This window comes from Bison bison, unplaced genomic scaffold, assembly GCF_000754665.1.
Source record: "Bison bison bison isolate TAMUID 2011002044 unplaced genomic scaffold, Bison_UMD1.0 scf7180017864199, whole genome shotgun sequence".
Taxonomy (NCBI): domain Eukaryota; kingdom Metazoa; phylum Chordata; class Mammalia; order Artiodactyla; family Bovidae; genus Bison; species Bison bison.
The window spans coordinates 30075-52437 of NW_011494771.1; the positions used below are offsets into that span (position 1 = coordinate 30075).

Sequence of the window (22363 nt, forward strand, 5' to 3'; positions counted from 1 at the left end):
AGTGCCCACAGGACTGGAAAAGGTCAGTTTTCATTCCAATCCCAAAGAAAGGCAATGCCAAAGAGTGCTCAAACTACCACACAATTGCACTAATCTCACATGCTAGTAAAGTAATGCTCAAAATTCTCCAAGCCAGGCTTCAGCAATATGTGAGCCGTGAACTTCCTGATGTTCAAGCTGGTTTTAGAAAAGGCAGAGGAACCAGAGATCAAATTGCCAACATCCGCTGGATCATGGAAAAAGCAAGAGAGTTCCAGAAAAACATCTATTTCTGCTTTATTGACTATGCCAAAGCCTTTGACTGTGTGGATCACAATAAACTGTGGAAAATTCTGAAAGAGATGGGAATACCAGACCACCTGACCTGCCTCTTGAGAAATTTGTATGCAGGTCAGGAAGCAACAGTTAGAACTGGACATGGAACAACAGACTGGTTCCAAATAGGAAAAGGAGTATGTCAAGGCTGTATATTGTCACCCTGCTTATTTAACTTCTATGCAGAGTACATCATGAGACACGCTGGACTGGAAGAAACACAAGCTGGAATCAAGATTGCCGGGAGAAATACCAATAACCTCAGATATGCAGATGACACCACCCTTATGGCAGAAAGTGAAGAGGAACTAAAAAGCCTCTCGATGAAAGTGAAAGTGGAGAGTGAAAAAGTTGGCTTAAAGCTCAACATTCAGAAAACGAAGATCATGGCATCCAGTCCCATCACTTCATGGGAAATAGATGGGGAAACAGTGGAAACAGTGTCAGACTTTACTTTTTTGGGCTCCAAAATCACTGCAGATGGTGACTGCAGCCATGAAATTAAAAGATGCTTACTCCTTGGACGAAAAAGTTATGTCCAACTTAGATAGCATATTCAAAAGCAGAGACATTACTTTGCCAACAAAGGTCTGTCTAGTCAAGGCTATGGTTTTTCCTGTGGTCATGTACGGATGTGAGAGTTGGACTGTGAAGAAGGCTGAGCGCCGAAGAATTGATGCTTTTGAACTGTGGTGTTGGAGAAGACTCTTGAGAGTCCCTTGGACTGCAAGGAGATCCAACCAGTCCATTTTGAAGGAGACTAGCCCTGGGATTTCTTTGGAAGGAATGATGCTAAAGCTGAAACTCCAGTACTTTGGCCACCTCATGCAAAGAGTTGACTCACTGGAAAAGACTCTGATGCTGGGAGGGATTGGGGGGCAGGAGGAGAAGGGGACGACAGAGGATGAGATGGCTGGATGACATCACTGACTCGATGGACGTGAGTCTCAGCGAACTCCGGAGTTGGTGATGGACAGGGAGGCCTGCATGCTGCGATTCATGGGGTCGCAAAGAGTCAGACACGTCTGAGCGACTGAACTGAATCAGAAATTAATAAAACAAGATACATCATACTTGGACACTCTACTTTAATATTTTAGTGGGCATATGCACTCCAAGCTGTGAGCAGAAATCCCAGCGAAACAATGCACATGATACCAAGAGCATGACTGCATTTCCTACTTAAGAGGGAAAAGCGGGGAAGTGCTTGAACCAGTGCTCAAAGGGACTTTGTCTGACTCAATCCCATACTCTTCCCACACCACTATACTGGCTCCATGAGTAACTCTCTCATACAGGTAAGAGGATTTCAAATAAACTCAAACAGAATGCATACAGCACAGTTAGATGCAACCAGGAAAACACCAAGGACTTACGCAAAAACTGGTCTCACAGCGTTATTCATATTCCCAAAGCTCGCCCGGCCCAGCAGTTCTCTGAAGCAGTTTTCAGCCAGCACAGCGGGATTCTCTTCTTTGTCTGCTGCTGAAGGAGAAGGAGGAGGGCCTATGCGACTGGGAAGAAAAGAGAAATGAAGACAAACAAACCAATGCAAGACTTCTGACACCAGTTCTAACAGTTAAACAGGAGAGATTTGACTTCTCAGAATTTCCAGCATGACATTTTCTTTTTACCTCAAAATAACTCTAGAGCTTAATTTTACTTCATGAAGTCAATACCTTGAAGCTGATCATATAATCTTTCAAAACAGGAGAACTAAATTCAGTTGTACTAACTTGTTCCTAACTAATAGAATATATTTTCCAAAGGCAAAATACTCAACAGTTGCTACTTTGTAAAGTTCCTACAACTTCTCCACATTTAGAGCACAGTCTCAGCAAGAAAAAGGTACCCAAAGATCACCCAGTTTAACTGTAAGAGAGCAAAAATAAAATCAAGTAGAAAATTATGACACAGTGTAAATAAAAGCTAACTAGAACACCTGTAAATCTCCTCAGTAGACACTATTTGTTCATATTTTAACACTTTATTTCATGTACAATAACAACAAAGAAAAGCGTATCTGTGGCACTGGGATAAAACCATGAGAAAATACAATTTCTTATAATTTGTCAACCAACTTAATTTAATCGTGTACCTCAAGAGCCATAATCATGGGGAATCAGTTCTCAACCAGCTAGGTACCTTCAGAAAAACTAACCTCAGCCACAATATCAAAACTAGGAAAGATACAGAAGGTGCTAAAATATACCAAGTTTCACACTTTATGTTTTCAAACCTGCAGACAATCACATTTAAGAAATCTAGTGTAAATATTTTCTGTAATTGCTATAAATTTCAATCAACATATTAAGTGCCTACAGAGCTACCAATTTCATCTTTTCACTTCTAGACCATGTTTACTTTGGCACTTCACACATAATCATCAAAACTACAAATAAAGTTAAACTTTTAGAACTATAGAATTAAGTATCTTTTAAATTTGATTCAGACTTTCCCTCTTTAAACTACAAGAAAAGGGAGATCAGGAAATAAGCCAAACTGGAAAACACTGCTTCTAAAACTTGGTTGTATAGTACCTCTGTGTAAGGCAACAGAAATCTGCCAGGAAAGCATGCTTATGGCATCTGAGAAAGGAGAATAAGTACAGAATCCTAAGTGCAACAGCCTACTGGTGTGCGGGGAGCGGAGGGGTCAGCATATGCCCCAAAACAATATTCCATGCCAAAATATCTTGGAATAAATAAGAAACAGTCTAGTATTTATGTTGGAAAAGCATAGAGAGTGAATAGTAGCTGCTATTATTATTAGTAGTAGCAGTACTAACTCCCTATGAAAAAGCACCTTGGATCTCTAAATAATAGAAGTTCAGTTTATAATCTCTATTTCTTACACCTGCAGCTTAAATGGTACTAATTCAAATAGCAATCTAGACTGCCCATTAATAAGCAGCAAGTGATAATTTATTCTAAAAGAAATAAAGCCTTAAGTGTCTGAGTAAGAATCTGTGGTCTACTCAGCCTAATGTGATGACTAAAGATGGTAATTTTTTCAGAAAGGATATATATTTAAACTCACTCAAGTTTAGGAGACTACTATATACATAATACTAAAGATAAAACATTCTTATCCAACAAGCAAGCACACATACACCATACAGAAAAACACAGCCCCACCCTTCCGTCTTTATTCAATACCTGTCAGCCTCTTCTATCTTTTGCATGTTGAACAGCAGGGATGGAACAATTTTATCCATATGCTGAGGCTCCCAAATGGTAGCCCGAAGTTCATCATTTACTGTTTTACGAACCACACCTTGAATACCTCTGATTCCAGCGATTCGGATTCTATAAAAAAAGGAAAAAAAAAAAAATTCAGTCATGAAAAAAGTTTTTTAAATAAGTTTGTTAGCTTAGTTAAGGGAATGGATGTTAAATAAATACTATTATCTCAAGTCAATAAAACAAAAATAACAGTAAGTCTAAGAAATTAAAATCTCAAAAATCTAAGATGGACAGAGATACGGTAGTTCCAAAAGAAACTGACTTTTAATCTTTCTGTAATCAGCATTTAAAGTTAAAAAGGACTGTCAAATATAAGGTTAGTCTGTGTGTCAGTTTTCAATAAAATAATCAAAAGAAATAGATTCTCCTATATTCTCTCACATAAAGCATACCAAAGTTTTCTCAGGTCAGTCTTCCAAGGCAATAGAAATAAAAACAAAGATAAACAAATGGGACCTAATCAAACTTGTAAGCTTTTGCACAAAAAAGAAAACCATAAATAAAACAAAAAGACAACCTACAGACTGGGAGGAAATATTTCCAAATGATGTAACTGACAAGGGCTTAACTGCTTATACAACTCAATAATGAAAAACCAAACAACTCAATCAAAAGATGAGCAGACCTAAACTTTTTCTCCAAAGAAGACATACAGATGGTCGACAAGCACATGACAAGATGCTCATCATCGCTAATTACTAGAGAAACGCAAATCAAAACTACGAAATACCACCTCACACCAGCCAGAATGGCCATCGTTAAAAAGTACACAAATAACAAATGCTGGAAAGGGTGTGGAGGAAAGAAAAGCCTCCTAGTACTGTTGGTGAGAATGTAAACTGGTGTGGCAGCTATGGAAAACTATGGAGGCTCCTCAAAAAACTAAAAACAGGGTTGCCATATGATCCAGCAATCCTACTTCTATAGAAAGATATACTTTGAAAAGATACATGCACCCTGATGTTCAATGCAGCAGTATGTACAATAGCTAAGCCAGGGAAACAGGCTGAATGCTGTTTAGGTGCTCAATGACAGATGAACAGACAAAAGAAGATGCGAGATAGATACATATATAAATATATAAAACACACACACATACACACAATGGAATGTTACTCAGCCATAAAGAAGAATGAAATAACAGTATTTGTAGCAACGTGGCTGGACCTAGAGATTATCATACTAAGTAAGTCAGGAAGACAAATGCCATACGTCACTCACAAGAGGAATCTAAAGTATGACATAAATGAGCTCATCTATGACACAGAAACAAACCCACAGATATGAAGAGCAGAACTTGTGACTGCCGAGAGGGGTGGGGCAGAATGGACTGTGAATCTGGGACTAGCAGATGCAAACTATTATACACAGAGTGAATAAACAAGGTCCTTCTATATAGTACAGGGAACTATACTCAATATCCTGCAATAAAACCATCACAGAAAAGAATATGAAACATTATATATGCGTAACTGAATCACTGTGCTATATTACAGAAATTAATACAACACTGTAAATCAACCATACTTCAATAATGTTTAAAAAAGAATTAGATTTTTCTGAGAGGATGATAATAATTCAAACTAATGAGGATCAGATTCTCTCCCAGTTCTTGCCCAGAAGTCTCAGCAGTTCTTGCCCAGAAGTCTCAGCAGCCGCGTGAGAAGAGGATTTTACCATCCTCAACACCCTTCATGTGTCCTCAGCCTGTCCCTCCATGGCTTCTCTCTGAGAACCTCTCCCCTCCAAGTCCACCTAGATGGAAGACTAGGCTGGTTCCTATAGAGGGATGACAAATGTGAACTAACAAAATGGAATGCGGATGACCCAAGCCATGCACACACTACACGCCTGTGTGTCCTGACACACACACATTACAGTATTAGACAGGTAACATTTTGAGAGGAAGCTGCCCTCTCTTCCCTTCTCAATTCAAAGGCCTCAAGTTCCTTCAGCTCTTCCTCATTCTTCTTTAAAAATAAAATCTAATCTATCGGTTCAAGGATGGGAAGAAAAGTAACCAGAAAACAGCATATAAAATCTGGGGAAAGAACAAGCTCGCAAGCAGAGCTAAGCTGGTAGCCCATCTTCCCTGAAACACCTTCACTCTGACCAAATGTGACTTATTTATCCTCCTTTTTAGCTACTAGACTTTCCTGGTGGCTCAGATGGTAAAAGCGTCTGCCTACAATGCAGGAGACCCGGGTTTGATCCCTGGGTTGGGAAGATCCCCTGGAGAAGGAAATGGGAACCCACTCCAGTATCCTTGCCTGGAAAACCCCATGGACAGATGAGCCTGGTAGGCTACAGTCCATGGGGTCGCAAAGAGTCGGATATGACTGAGCAACTTCACTTTCACTTAGCTACTACCTGAAATATTCACCATTAGAAGTTTACTCAGCTTATCCAGGACTGTTTCCAAAATAGGTTTAGAGACTGGAGGATGAGGGGCAGTGGGTGACATTGCTTCACAAGCCCGCGGGGAAATAACGCACACCTACAGGAGTAGCGGGTGGAGAATGGGATGTGGCAGTAACATGACACTGAACAGGTGAGGAAGTGAACGTGGAGACAAGACAAAATGTGCCTCGTACGAAGCTGGATCTGTTCATGCTGTTGTCTTAAAGTCTTGAGAGATTCTTCTGCAATCACAAAGGGATAAGCCTAACTTTACTACAAAGTTAGTATGTGCCAAGTCAAATATTTTATGAAAATCTTAAAGTCGCAGTCCCATTTCTTACTGGCCATGACCTCTAATTTTATTTGATAGTGTATTGCTAAAAATAAAGGGATTTCTAATAATAAAACAAAGCCATGAACATATTCCATGAAAAGTGAAAGAGAAAGTGTTAGTTGCTCAGTTGTGTCCAATTCTTTGCAACCCACGGACTATAGCCTGCCAGGCTCCTCTGACCATGGAATTCTCCAGGAAAGAATACTGGAGTGGGTAGCCATTTCCTTTTCCAGAGGATTTTCTTGGCCCAGGGATTGAACCCAGGTCTCCTGCACTGTAGGTGTCTTCTTTACCATCTGAGCCACCAGGGAATGAGATACAACAAGAAAATAAAGCTTGACTGGGAATGGAATGGAGATGTTGATATTTAATAAATAAAAGGTGGCCAAGGGAGGATTCTCATGATAAGATGACACCTGAACAGAAATCTGAACAAAGTGAGGTAAGAAGTCATATGGTAAGTATCTGGGGAGTTGTTCTAGGCCAGGGGCCACTCAGTCCAAAGGCCCTGGGGAGAAGTGTCCCTGATGTGCTCACGCAAGCGAGGAGACCTACGCAACGGATCAGCGTGGAAGGGGAAAGAAATGACAGGATGCCAGGATCTAACCTCGACGCGGGCAGCATTACAGGGGCATTCTGGGCTACAGTGGAGACTGCATTTTATTCTGATCTCGTTAGGAAACCCCTCTCAATTTTGCTGCTTCAGTCAGTTCTAACAGCAATGAAAAGCTGCACTTTAGGAATAAAGCGTACATTTCCCATCTTCTTTGGCAATCATTACGTAAGATATAAACACAATATTCACCAATAAATTACTCCATGACTATAAATTATAAAACAGTACATACTCTGTTCGTATTTCTGGATCACTATGATAGGAGTGACACATGGCACTGAAGCGAGATACAAAAAAGTCATAACGTCTGTGATACGAAGGTGTGTCCTCTTCAATATTTGCAAATTTGACAAACTAAAAAGAACAACAATAAAGTGTATTATCACCTTTTTCAAAGTGTAGAAAAAAATACATTTATTTTCATTCATTATTTGTTACATCGACAAGAAATATCCAAATAAAAAGCAAATGAAATATGAAATATCATAAATGTCACATATATATGAAAGGAATTTTTTAATAACAAACTTCACAAAATCAAGAATATAGCATTCTGAGTGTTAACTATAACTTTCTGACGCAGTTTCTTTGGAGGGAGTGAGTGCTTGCTTTGAAGCTCTTCTGCATTTCCCAGATGCTGGCAACGTTTTCATGATAACCACAGTCAGGCCGAAAGCTTCAGGAGTTCTATTTCTTAAATCATAGGTAGGACATCTTGACAGCTGTTGTATAACACATGAATGAATATTTATACAAACAAGATGGGACAAGAAAAAGGGCCCTAAACTGAAGAAAACATCACCAACACAGTAGAGAAAAAAAAGACTCAGACAGTAAAATTTATTCTACCTCTTTTTAAAAGATTAAAAAAAGAGAGAGAGAGAGAGATGCATATGTTTAGGAAATTTTAAATATCCTCATGAGTCACAAACCCAACCGTATGATCCCTTAATATGCATCCTTTTTTTTCTTATTTGCTTTCTCATTTATTTGGTGACTTATTGCTTCTAAAATAGCCTAAAGATGTCCTGGGAACAAAATGAAAGTAAGCATAAACTTGAAAAAATAAAATTATGACACTAAAAGTATTTTAAATTAATTCAGCCAGAGCCAAGTCATCTGTTTTAAATGATTTCATATGACTCATATGATCTAGAAAAAGGCCACAAATACCACACCTGGGGGTTCCATCCCTGGTCTGGGAAGATTCCACATGCGGCAGGGCAACGGAGTCTACGCACCCAACTACTGAGCCTGCGCACTGCAGAGCCTGTGCCCCGCAATGAGAAGCCCGCACAGCAGGTCCCCGCTTAAGGCAAGCAGAGAAAGCCCACGTGCAGCAGCAAAAACCCAGCACAGCCAAAAAAAAAAAAGTACAAAGACTACTAATAAACACAAAAGTACTGAATCGGTCATGTTTGACTAGTTTTTTAACATTCAATTTTCAATGTTTGACAACTTAGCACCCCAAAGAAATTGAAATCACACTTCCAGGAAATACTATATAAATAATGTTGGTCAAGATAATATAGCATTTCACTTAATACAATTCACTCAAATCAAAAGTAAGTAACTGGAGATGTTTGTCTTTTTCTCAAATGACTCATTAAAGGAATTCTAACAGCATTGCTGACTTCATGGAGATTTACACTAAAAGTCCTTTGCTCCACAGCCATTAAAACATTTCCCCTAAATATACAGGATGGATGAATGACAAGGTCCTCCTGTACAGCAGTACAGGCAACTATATTCCGTATCCTGTGATAAACTGTAATGGAGAAGAAAGTGAGAAAAGTATACATTATATACATATAACTGAGTCACTTTGCTATACAGTAGAAATTAACACAATGTTGTAAATCAATTATACTCCCATCAACTAAAAAACAATTTCTCCTAGACTTTCCTCAGCCAACTGTAAAGGAAGCAGGAGAAGCATAAGTGGCCACGCTGACTGAAATGGAGCCTGTCACACCACCTAACTGTATTTGGAAATACCCAATATTTCCCTCTGAAACTAACAGACAAAATCATATTAAGGGTTTTCAAATAGGGATTTTATTTACATAATCTTGGTTAAAAAAGGGAAAATATTATATTACTACCAACAGTAATAACCAACAGTGCCATCACTGTTGTAAGAACTTTATATTAACTCACATCACACGACAGTCCTGTAAGATTGGTACTGTAATTATCCTCACTTCACAGATGAAAAACTAAGGCAGGGAGTGGTTAAATAACTTGCCCAAGATACACAGCTAGAAAGTGCTGTAGGCATAATTCAGAGTAAGGCAGTCGAACCCTAGAAGCCACGTTGCCACTCAGCAACCACAGTCCCTAAACATGAAACAACTGTCTGCAAGCAACAGCAGGTAACAGATGACTCTGCTGTTGATAAGAATCTGGATGGGAACGTGCAGACCGGTTGAACGCCGAAAAGCTCCCTCAGAGATGAAGCTGGAACTGAGAGACTGAGGCCAAAGGTGATACAGTGAAACTAAAGACGAGGAGCAAGGTTATCACTGTACTGTATTTTCTTTATTAGATATGCCTTCCCCACCCCACACATGTTTAATAAACTACAGTTCTGGATAAAAGAAAATGAATGTTGTTAGCAGAAACAGTTCAGAAGCAGTGTTAGAAGGCCGGGGGTGGGCAGGGGGAGGTTGTGAGGGGACATGGACCCCTTCCACTTAATGGCCAACTGAGTTTCTACCACTTCTTGTGATTTGTTAATGTCCCGGATTTCACACAGAGCAACAATAAAACCTTGAGACAAACTGTTCTAATCATCTACAACTGTACTGGTTGCCCAAATACCCTGACCAGAGCATCTGCCTTTACCAGATAAGGACACTCGAAGAAGACTTAATCCAAGTTACGGTAATTACTCTTAAAATTAGAACCCTTTACTTACAGAATTTGTTCCAAGAACTTGAAGCTTTGGTTCCCCTGATTCCAGCAGTTTTGCTACCATATGAAGAAAGCTTTCTACAAACGGCTTGATGCTTTGAGAATGGCAGGCCATAAGAAGCTGGTCCAGTGCCTCCATAGCAATTAAAACATACCTGAACACAAGAGAAAAATAACATCAAAGCACCTCCAGCTCTCCAGATTCTCCTCAGTGCCCTCACAGGAATACTTAGAATAAATTTATTTAAATGCACAGAACAGAGAAAGGCAAATTTAGCAGCATCTGAGTGACTGCCTAATCCTCTCATGACACTAAGGATGTTGGGGTCATAAAATGACCTCAGGTGGGAGGACGCAGAGACTAGACTGCACTCCTCCACTCTTCTCCTCAGCAAAACCTCTCCCAGAGCTGCTTCCATGTTAACGTCCGTGAATGTTTTTGTAAACACAAATATTCTCCATTTTCCAGATTTTTAACCATATTTCTCTGCATCTGACCCAAGACAGTTATTATAAGAAATGAGCTTAAATTTCTAACACAATCTATTTGTATTTGTAAATATGAGTATATAAAATAGTATCAGCAATACTGTAAGGAAAGGGATAAATTTTACCTTCCAATTCATCAGATTTTAAAGCCTGTACTAAAAGTTAAAATTCAGAATTTAGATAACTTTACTTGAACAAATGACCATAAGAACTATTTGTATCAAGACTCCCATTTGTAGCAAATGCTCTAAATGGTAACAGTGTGAAAGCAGAGAAAGCCAGTGTATCATCTGGAAACTGGAATACACTAAGAAACTAGGATCACAAAATAATATGGAAAAATATTTATATACCAAATTGCAAAGTAATTACTGTTCAAGTACACAGAATGGATTAAGACGGTAGTCCTTTATTTATAGGTCCATGTATAGCTAGCACAGTTCACATCAGCACACCTGCTCAGAATTTACACATTCTGAACCTATTATAATACCTAAGCCTAAACATAGCCCTCTTTTATTGCTCCTCTGACAGGCAAAACTGGAGCTGTGCTAAAAATTAATTTGCTAACAGAATTTCTGATAGGTTTCAATTTTGAGACTGATTTTTAAATTAGAGAACTGCACTGACAGGCCTTTAAGGGAATCAATTTCTACTATTCCCATTAGGGAAGTTTAAAAATCAGAGGATGCTTACACAAACAACTCTTTTAACTAACATGAGTTTATTCTTAAACCTGACTACGAGGAAAGTAATAAAAGCTACAGCATCTATTCGGTATAATACATATCTTCGTATGATATTGCAATGCTTTATTCTCCATCTACTATCTTTGCCTGCCTAGATGGCAAAATAGCTTCTAGGATGATTTAGCCTAGGAAGAATTTTCCAAAGATACTACAGTAGTTTCCTTACCCAGTACGATGTCTGACAACATCCCTGCTCAACCTTTCTGCCAGGTAAGAACCAATTCGATCCAGTTTCTCGGGAGCAGATACAGCGTAAAATGTCAATTTCTCCATATCGGCTTTAACAAGCCCATCCTAAAAATAAAAACAACAACGAGTGAAATAGGTTCTACTTATGCCTGTATTTCCATGCTCAGTGTTTGTATTTCTAAGTGCTGCTTGCTTCTCACTCCCCCTTTATGGATTGGAAATTAATCCCTATTTACCCTCAGCCTGCCTGGATACAGTCTCTTTAGTGCTAATCACCATTCTGGATATGTAGAGCTTTCAAAAAGTTAAAGCACTGCCCTATTTCGGAAAGCATACACCTTCACGAGCACTGGATTATTCTAACACCTTCCTTTATATATTAAAAACAAAAAAACAGCTCAATTATACAATATATTGTAGTAAGTATCAGCAAAGGTTCAGTTATCTGCTCTCCTCATTAGAGCACTCTTTGAAGGCAGGGACTATGACAGGTAGACATGTGCACTCTGGGCACCTGCTACTGGGTCCATTTTGGACACAGGAGATTTTTTTGTTTAATAAGTTAAAGATAAGAAGTGTTGTCACCTGGGTTTATGGTTGCCATACGTATGTAAGGTTCATGTAGATCTTTTCTTTTTCTTACATCTTATTTTACAGATTGCTCAAATAGATTTTTTCTAAATATTTGGCACAAATAAAAATTCTTTGTGTAACCATTCTCCAACTGACCTGTCACCACTCTCATATCAAAAGTGTTCAAAGCTCCCTCACTGCCAGTAAGATAAGTAGATTTCTTATCTGTTATTCACATTCCTCCATAATCTTGCCTCCACCTTATCTTCATTAGCCTCATGTTTCAGATTCCTTAAAGAAATGATCTGAATATGCAGTCTATTAAATGACACTTTTGAAATTTCCAATCAGGAATTCAGGAATTGTGCACTAGTACCACTCATTATACTACGACTAGGTTACAAGAACTTCCACTTGAAGGTCCTGGTCCCAAATGTTATCTCTTACTTTATCACACCTTTTCTCTTAGGTACAAAGAAACTAATCTCTGCTTCTCCAGATGCTGTATATCCTTCCAAGTTCATTTCTTCTGTGAATCTTCGCAGAGATTGCCAACTCAGAGTGAGTGGTACCTTCCTGATTTAAAGGCAGAAACTTTACCCCTGTTTTACTTAACATTTTACTTTCTAATTTATTCACTGTGATTTAATATTTAGTATGCTTTCACTTTGTATGAATGGATGGAAAGCTTAAGGCAGGTACCGTATCTTAGAGTTACTTATATGCTATGAATTATCCAGGATATCTGGCAGCCAATATATTTAACTGATTAGCCTCAGTAAAACAGATTAGCCTTTATATAGTTCCTTAAATCAGATTTGATTAAAAACAAGATATAGCTCATAAATTGTTAAGATAACCAAAAAGTTTCTACAGTTGGCTACCTTTTAAAATAAAGCAACCTCTGGAATTCAAACCCATGTAACATTTTTTTATTCCTATCTATTTAACACTAGATTAAAGGAGTCTTAGAAAAGTTAGTGAAGTCCCTCAGTCATGTCCGACTCTTTGTAACCCTATGGACTGTAGCCTACGAGGCTCCTCTGTCTATGGGATTTTCCAGGCAAGAATACTGGAGTGGGCTGCCATTTCCTTCTCCAGATCTTCCCAACCCAGGGATTGAACCCGGGTCTCCCACACTGTAGGCAGATGCTTTACTGTCTGAGCCACCAGGGAAGTTCTCTAGAAAAGTTAAGACAGTGTCAAATAAAATCAATCAAACACAGCTGCTTTGAAGCCTGTAGTCTTCCATAAAAAAGTAATTTTTATAAAAAATTAAAAAGCACTTAAGTAAAAAGAGAACAAACTCTGCCTGGAATATTCTCCCTTTACTTCTCAATTCTCTTCTGAAAACTGTGTGGCCAACCCTATTTCTTCTTTGGATCTTAGCCTGGATTTCACTCCTTCAGGCATTCCTTCTTCCAAGTCCAGATCAGGTATCATTCCCACCTACTCCAGCAGTACACTGTACGTCACTTCTCTATCACAGCATTCTTTCACATATTGCAGTTGCCAATTTACTTGGTGAGAGCAGAAGGCCATGTCTGTATTCACAGCTGTGTTCTTGGCATTTTGTAGATAATCTGAGACTAGGTCATAAATTTAGGAACTATACACACTAAGAACATCACCTGTCCATCATTCTGAATATATGCCTAATCTAAGAAAAGAATCTGAAAACCAGTCAAGCAAGCACGGATCGTTTAAAGGTTAAAAAAAGAGAAGTATAAACATAGCAGTGTACATGATGAGACTTGGGAGTAAAAGTAGAGAAATGAAATCAGGGAAACCTTAGGGAGATCAGCAGGGGGAAGGATGGGTCAGCAAAGAGAAGGATCAGGAGATGTAGATCAAATTACTTTTGGATCTTCTGGGAATATGTTGTCCACCAGGCGTTTGTAGCGAGGACGCAGAGCAGAACAGCAGCAACACACTCCTGTTCAAAAAAGAATAAAATCACAAAGTACGGCAATTAATCATATTGTAAAGTGATCTAAAAGTTGAAGTTCTGAGTATTTATGGGTTATTGCAAATAAAGGGGAAAAGTTCAAACAGCCAGAAACAGAAATGGGTATGCAAATTCAATTATTAAGTAAGAAATGAAAAAGTCAAATTTCTCCTCCCCTTTCCAAAGACACCAGGTCAAAATGAACATTGTAATGAATTATTCCAGAGTTTTGAACTGAACTGTTCTGGAGCGTGTGTGTGTGTACATGCATACATGACTACCAAATTCACCCTATAAAGTATATACGTAATTGGTACCCCCACCTCACTTCCTTTCTGATCTCATCTTCTACTACTCTCTGCATCATTCCCTACCTACACCTCCTCCCAAACCCCACTTTTCTTGCCAGGCCCAATCCACTCAGTTCCAGCCACAATGGTCTCAAAATGGGAGTTCACTACTAGTAGCTGCTGGTGAAAACAGTTAACACCTCTATCTACATGAAGAATTATATAAAGAAGCCACAACAGAGAGAGAATCAACCTCAAGGGAAAGTCCAGGAATTTCAAAAACTGCTCAAAGACTGCTCTGTACATTTTCCGTTGCTGGCATCTAGGAAAAAGTCATGCATTTGGATGAGAAGACCTGGGTTCACGCCAATTCTTTCATTTAAGGGGCCGTGTGACCTTGAGGGAAAGCACATCATCTCACTGGAAAGAACTCTGTGAGGAGGAGGAGGGATCTGTTTTCTTGTCCTACAAACTAATAACGTAACGGGAATGTTGGTCTGGAGCCACTAGACAACCATTTCCATGATTTATGAAACTGGGCTATGTGTATCTGTGGCCAAGTGTGCACGCGTATGCATGTAGAAACCAAATCACGGCATGAGAGAACACGAGCTAGAAGTTAAGGGAACTCAGACCTAAGCAGACTTCTACCATCTCATTGAGCAATGTTATTCAACAGACAACTTCTCCAGATCTCACTTTGCTCATGAAGCACACATAACTCACGCAGGCAGCAGTATCATGTCAAGTGAGTGCCCAACACGACAAAACATGTAAGACTGAGTCCAGATTTGCAGTAGAGTGGAGTCATTATGCTGATAAAACAAGACAGAATTAAGACATGTACAGCAATTTTGGTGATTATAAAGTAATGCACATACATTACTTAACATTTCCAGCAAATTAGTGAGATATTGTTATCACTACCACTTTACAAGAAATTGTAGAAGAACTGACCAAGTAATCTACTCAGCAGCAATGGCTAGGCGAGAATCCAACGCCTAACTCTGAAACGTCATGCTCTTTCCACGAAAGCGCTGATACCAGTGGTCAAATGAATCAGCACGCAGATGTTTCATCTGCACATACTACTTCCCGAACACCACATCAGATGCCACAGACACAGGAGAGTATAAGAGTCAAGATCTCTGCCCTTGAGTTTATAAACTGTCATAAAAAATAGTGACTAATTCAACAGCATATATTTAGGCACCACATGCAGATAATATAAAATGCTGTCTACTGTTCAGGATGTTTTCTACTTTAAAAGGAGAAAAAAATTCCAGAGTCCATTAGGGGATTTTTTTTTTCACACTAACTCCAAAATATCTGAACTATTTTTAAAGTCCAAAAGCAAAACACAGGCCTGATTATTATAAAGAAAAGCAAGGGTAAAAGCAAAGTAAGCGAAAGTCATATTCCTGTGTCAATTACACCTAATATAAAAATACTTCAGATGAATATTAATACACAGAAATAAATTAAAATCAAATATATATCAAGTGATTAACTTACACAAGGCACTGAGCTGGGTATTGCAATGATGAAAGAAGCTTATAACTTGATAAGAAGATTAGTAGGAATACTTTGCTACACTAATGCAAGGCCAAATATAGAAAATTCAAATGCTATTATGGCAAAGAGACTGGCAATGGAACTGAAACCCAAGCTTCAAGTTTCCTGTTAGAATGATAAATTATGTAATTTTCAATAGGCTAAGAATTCTTAATGAGGTATTAAGTCTCATTTACATTGACACTTTCTGATATTATACAGTTTTTAGTTTTAAAACAGCTTACAAAAAATGGGGACTTCGAAATACACGTAATATCCAATTCTCACTTTGAAGAAGCATAGGGTCTATTAGAGGAGACAGATGAGAAAAATGACAAAATGCTCAATAGGGGGTTAAAGGGCAGAGGCTCTGGAGTCAGACAGGTCTGAGGTGAACCCAACATCTTTTACTGTCCAGTTAGGCAGGCACATTATTTTCTCTTATCTTACCTATGTTTCCTCTTCAGTGTAGTAACACCTTCTTCATATTTATTGGGAAAATGAAATAAAATTATACGTAAAGTTCTTATTAAGGGTGTAACATTGGGTAAGCATCCAACAGATGGGTAGTTATTATTACTAATGCTATATATAAGTGGAGGACAGAGGAACTTGCCAAGTTATAGCCCACGGGGTTGCAAAAGAGTCGGACAAGACTGAGTGACTAAACAAAAACAAATAAAAGAACTACGATCAGGGTAACCGAGGTGCGTGAGGGCCCTGAGACAGTATCCCCAACAGTGTGAAAACCTTTGCTGAGAATTAATCATCTAAACCTCCAACAAATTCTCTATGTGGTTCACAACAAGCGTTCAATAACAAGACCCGAGTCCAAGGGGATAACTGCTTTTTTCTGAACATGATGTGTGCCGCACTACACTAAGGACTTGACAGCATTACTCATGCACTCCTACAGCAACTCTGAGAGGGTTAGCGCAACTTTGTTTGACAAAGGAGCAAAGGAGCTAAGGGAGTCCCATTTGTCCCATATCCCATATCGTACAGCTGGTACATACAGACGAGCAGAGATTCCAATCAGACATGATGACTTTACAGGCTAACTGCCATACTAAACTGCAGTCCATGGGGTCACAAAGAGTCAGACACGACTGAGCGACTAAGCAACAACAAAACTCAAGGACTGGACACTTTCCAAACTCCTTTAAACATTTTAGCTCTCCACAAACCATGCCCAACAGACACGACTGCAGGAACGAGTCTGAGAGACGAGAAGTGCCCTGCCACGGAGGGAGATACACAGTCACAGTGCGTTTCTCCAGGAAGTCCAAACAAAAACAACTTCCTGACCTCTTACCATACATGAAAACCAACCAATCAAGAGAGATAGCTGAAACGAGGTTTAAAAGCTTCAATTTACTCAGGTTTCTATAAAATGATAACACTGAAGGTAATATGAGGTGAAAGTGAGTGGTAATTGTAATCACAAAAGAGAGAACTCTATAGGCTATTTTAAATAAGAGAATACTGTGTTTATCAACATCACAAGAACAAGTAAAATGAAAGCACTGGACCTACTCAGGCACAGAAGTGTGGGGGACTCCCCTGTCGAAGTCAGTTCATAAGGCTTTTCGAGTTCAGCTGCAGGTACCTGAACATAGTCCTTCATGTTGCAAGAGATGAGTTTCTAGTCGCTCTTTCAGCTCTTTTACCTCCTGTTCAGGAAGTGCCTAGTTCACTTTACTTGTAATTAAATTAGCAGAGAGTACTAGTATACTGTAACATATCTACTTGTTGACATCAAACATAAAGCTATCAAGAACTTGATAATATCTGTATCGAATTCTGCAAGCAAGGCCAAATAGCTTAAACAGATTTTTGATTAAACTACTGCATTGCTAGTTTACTAAAGATAGATTTTTATACAGTTTGAATAAGAAAATAAACCTATTTTCTATTTTTTTCCTTAAAGCTTTTAATTCTTCCTCATCCTAGCTTCCCATCCCTTCCAACAAACTCCTCACTTCTCGACCTCTTCCCAACTTTCTCTTTTCCAAAGGAAAAAGGGGGCTAAGTGTAGCATAGAGAAGTTCCAGCAACTGGCAAGTCTAAGCAGTAACTTCCTTTAAATTTACTTCTAACACATAAAGGAGAAGGTAATTCACTATTCTCCTCCTGTAGCATATGGAATTCAGAACTCGACTTACGATATAGTAGAAGAAATAGGAAATCTCAAGTGGGTAACTGAACTATGGAAAAACTGAACTGGGGCATAGCTGGAAGGAAAAATTATGACCAAGAAGGATGCCAAGCTGTGTATTATAGTGGTGTGCAGACAGGCTCTTGGGGCAATCTGTTCAATAATGCTCTCTGAGCCTTAGTCAGGAAACAGAAAAATCCTTCTGCCAATCTCTCAGGGTTAGGAGTACTTAAAAAAAAAAAAAAAACTGCCTGGAATATAGAAGCCATTTTAAAAAACACTACACACACACACATTTATTTTAGTAAATTCTGCATACTCCTAAATTAACCATTTCTTCTTTAGAGACACCCAAGACATGCAACTTCACCAGTGTCATCTAGTTCTCCCCGCAGACAGGTGTGAGATATACAGGCCTCTAGAATCCTCTTTCTCTGATGGTGAGGTGTTACGAGTAACTTCTAACCCGAGCCAACAGGCACTCAGCAACTGCACAGAAAGCCTCGCAGCTGAGCTGACATAAGCGTTGGCCAGGTGCATGAGCACTCTGAGGTGCTGGGAGAATTCGGCTTCGTGGGTTGTCCCCACTGAATACTGCTGTTTGTAATGACATTCGCTTTCCTAATGCAGCTCTGTAAGTCTGGGGGTTTGGATAATTAAGACCCCCTTTAAAATAAGCTATACTTTCAACTAACTATATTACCCAATGATAATTTAAATCTAACTGGAAATATTAATGTCTCTATTACTAAATTACTAATAATTGAACAATTAGTGTTTATTATTAAACATCACCATAGCACTGGATATCTGGGAAAAAGCTATCCTCTAAAACAAAATAGTAAGTTACTATCACTGTCACTGAAGTTGAAGAATGCTTAGATCCTCTGATGGAAACCAACTGTATTAGGTTTGTCTCTCGATCTGTTAAAGGAAAAAAAATCATACTATCTATATCTTCTACACAGCAATTATATTATCTTGGTTTATAATTCTTATGCATAATACATTAGGAATTTGCTGGTATATTTAGGGCTTACTAAATCTCGTATTTTTAAATTGGAATAGCTATGATTACTGGATTCTCGTCCTTATGGTATTTCTATTATTGCACCTAAAACAAATTATTTTACTTATTTATACACACATTTGTCTTTCCTACCTGAATGAGTTATATCAATAAAGTCCATATATTTTGTTCTTTGTTGCATGCCTGGAATATAACAGACATTCACAAAAAATGCTCCTTCACTTAACGAATGTGGATCCAAGGTTCACTGATAAATTTAATATCTGCTGATATGTACTACATAAATCAAAATGATAAGAAAACTGTCCACCACAAAATATTAAATAAATGCCAGAACCATATAATTTCTCCAATGAATAGCTGACAATGTCAACTGAATCACTTTAAACAATTCATGTTTTATTTTTAGACCTGGCAGAAGCTATCAGTAATCAAGTTGAAAAGAGAGAGCATGTTTTTCTATTAGAAGATTTAAAAAATTCATTACTTCAAGACCTCTAGCTCTGTGGTGTCCAAAACCCTTGAAAAGACTCTGCATCACATATATTCTCTTCAAGGTTGAAATTAAAAGCTACTCATTCAGTTAGTGTCAGAACAAGACACTAACTTCACACCATTAAAAGACAGTAATATTACAGTCATATTCATACATCCCTCCCAAGTAACTAACACTTAACATGTAAATTTGCATGTACCACTCACATACACATACACTACTTATAAAGCCTGTAATATGGGTGTTACTCCTGCTCTTCAACTTGGGTACAAGGCACTGTGCTAAGAACTACAGAGTCAAAAAGGTAACTAACTGCTTGAAAAGACAAAGGTTTAAAAATTGAAATTTAGAGAGAGGCTCAAGATGGAGGGGTCCCGTATATAATTATAACTGATTCACACTGCTGTACAGCAGAAACCAGCACAATATTGTAAAGCAATTTTCCTCCAATTAGAAAATAAATAACAATTGAAAACAAGATTTGGACAACACTGGAGGACAAGAGCTATCTAATGTCAAATGGACCACATGGCTACAGGGCCACAGAGGTTGAGAGAAGAGAGAAAGCACTCCTAGCTCACATGAAAGAAGGTTTTATGAAGGGCATGGGAGTTGAGCTGAGGGCTCCCCCTGAAGAACGAGTAGGACTATGAGGAAACTGGAGACAGCGGAGGACAATTACAGGCAGATGGAACTGTGCAAGCTTCACTATGGGGGACGGCACACGGAAAACCCCAAATGTGCTCTAATGACCCAGAGCTTAGAAAGGAAGAAACCTAGGAGATGGCACACAGGAAGCATCGAAAAGGGCTGCTGAATAATTAGACAGCACTCAAAGAAAAATGGGAACAAAATAATCTTATCTTCAGGACAGTGCTCCTTTTAAAAGGATTCTAATCCATTAGAGGAGTATTTTATTACATGACTCTTTCCGTAAGCAATTCTATACCATCTTTCTTCTCATTCTCAATTTCGCTACTTGTTTTTTATTCCCAGGCACATAAACTTCATGGAAAAGAGGACAACAAAGGCATTAAATGAAATTAAAGCTCCAATTCTTTTTTAAAAGATGGTTTTTCCACTGCATTGCAATACTTGCCTCTGGAAAAGGTATAACGTAGACAAAAGTCTGTATACATTACAAAACTATTCTGAAATAGTGTCTGTAGGAAAAAAAACAGCTTTTCTTCTTCTGAGTCAACTTGTGATTGATCAGTCTATACTTAACACATTTTTCCCCACTATCACAATTTTAAAGAAAAACAAAAGGTATTGTTTACTTACAAATAGTCAATTTATAGATTTATACCTAGACTTTACTGTATTCTACCATACTTAACTGTAAAAAAATATTACTCAGCAGACTTAACCTGAGCAATAAAATATACAATAGGCATGGTTTTTAGAAAATGTAATTCTGTTAAGACCACATTTGAAAACCTTTTAGAATCATCATACAGGGGGAAAAAAAAATCCACAAAAATTAAAATACGGAAATACAATGCTCTATTCATTTCATCTGACATTGGCTTAGGTGGCAAAGCAAATAAGAAAGGATCCACTGAATGACACAGAAACCAGAGCTGCAAACAGGAAAGCAAAGTACTGACACCTCTGTCTCCACCACCATTGGGACACAACACACAAGTTCACGTCCACTTCTAAGACCAGACTGCATGGCTGGACTCTGCACCACAGACCCTCCTTCAATGCGCCCGGGGTGGTCCTGGACGGGAGCACACAGCACTCCAGTGTCCTGGCCTCTGGAGGTAAGAAATTAGATGAGGCAGAACTGAAACTGAAATAGCAGGTGATTTTCCTTTTAACAGACAAAATACTGACTAAATGTCCTCTGTGATAATGTCAGTAGTACTGTTAAGAATTACAAAAGGAATCACATTTTCTCCATGTGTAATTAAAAAAAAAAAAAAAAGCATGTGAGAATTTTCCTCTTGAATCCACACCATGTTCTTGACTAATTATGTTGGCAATTACTCTGCACAATTAATATGTTTTCAGGGAAGAATTATATAATGGTCAAAGATAAATTCTCTCTCCCTGGCTTTCAGTAGCTCACAGTCTGACAGGACAAGATAATCATATACAAAGAGAATTGTAACTCGATGGGGTAACAGCCATGACAGAAGAGACTGCTATCGGAGAACAGGAGAGTGACCCTAACCTTCCTGCAAAAAGTAATGACTAAACTAAGTCTTAAAAAGCAGCAGCAGGAATTCAGCAAAAAAGGGAGGATCATTCCAGATGTGGAGAGCCAGATGTCAAGAATAAGAGTTTTAATTTCCAAACAAATCATAAAGTTCTGCAGCATGACAGAAATGGCTAGACAAACTTGTAGGAAGCTGACATGGAAATCAACTCAAAGTAGAAGGTACAAAGAGAGAGGAGTCAAAAGTAACAGACAGGATAGTCTGAACAAGTGACTGGATGGTGGTGTCTAATAAGGGACAGAGGAAGATAAGTCTGGGGGTGGGAGGAGGCTATCAGAAAGAGAATAAATTTTATTCTGCTCATGTTAAATTTGAGGTTACAAACCTAAAAGTGGGACATCTTGTAGCAGGCAAATGATTTAGATTAGAAATAAAAATTTAAGAACCAAAAGCATATAAACGATAGCAAAAGCAACTAGTTTAACTAGCTGAAGTCAACAAAGAAACACAGGATAGAATTAAGCGAATTCTGGGGAAAGCAAGCATTTAAGGAATGACTAGCAGCGAAGGAAGTGAAAGGGAAGACATTTAAAGAGATAGGAAGAAAACTATAAAAAGAATAGTGACAGAGAAAACAAAGGAGTTTTCCAAATTGCATGCCTTCTATAAAAGTACCGATTTACATAGATAAAAGAAATAAGAACTCCAAAAAACAGGAAAAAAAAGAAATACTCTCAGAACAAGGAAAGAGCAGAAAAAGAAATTAAGAGCATTTTTAAAAAACACATGAAAGTGAAAAATTTCATATTTTACAGTAATATAAATTAAAATTTCAAGATGTGTTAACTATTTTAACCAAAAATAAAACAGTGGCAGTTTCAGAATATCCAGAA

At 38.3% G+C, this 22363-nt stretch overlaps 1 protein-coding gene across 6 annotated transcripts in view; it reads right to left on the reverse strand.

Moving 5' to 3' along the window:
- EFR3A (EFR3 homolog A (S. cerevisiae)) overlaps positions 1-22363 on the reverse strand; it is a 74677-nt gene that overhangs the window by 29887 nt on the left and 22427 nt on the right. For 5 of the 6 annotated variants that reach the window (XM_010844312.1, XM_010844313.1, XM_010844316.1 and 2 more), the window contains exons 2-7: positions 13686-13762; positions 11231-11358; positions 9831-9981; positions 7143-7264; positions 3474-3623; positions 1692-1829 (exon numbers count right to left, since the gene is read on the reverse strand). In XM_010844312.1, coding sequence (XP_010842614.1) covers positions 1692-1829; positions 3474-3623; positions 7143-7264; positions 9831-9981; positions 11231-11358; positions 13686-13762 — 766 coding nt within the window. Of the gene's footprint in view, positions 1-1691; positions 1830-3473; positions 3624-7142; positions 7265-9830; positions 9982-11230; positions 11359-13616; positions 13763-22363 lie in introns of those variants that run through there. The other variant, XM_010844317.1, reaches the window with a different exon arrangement.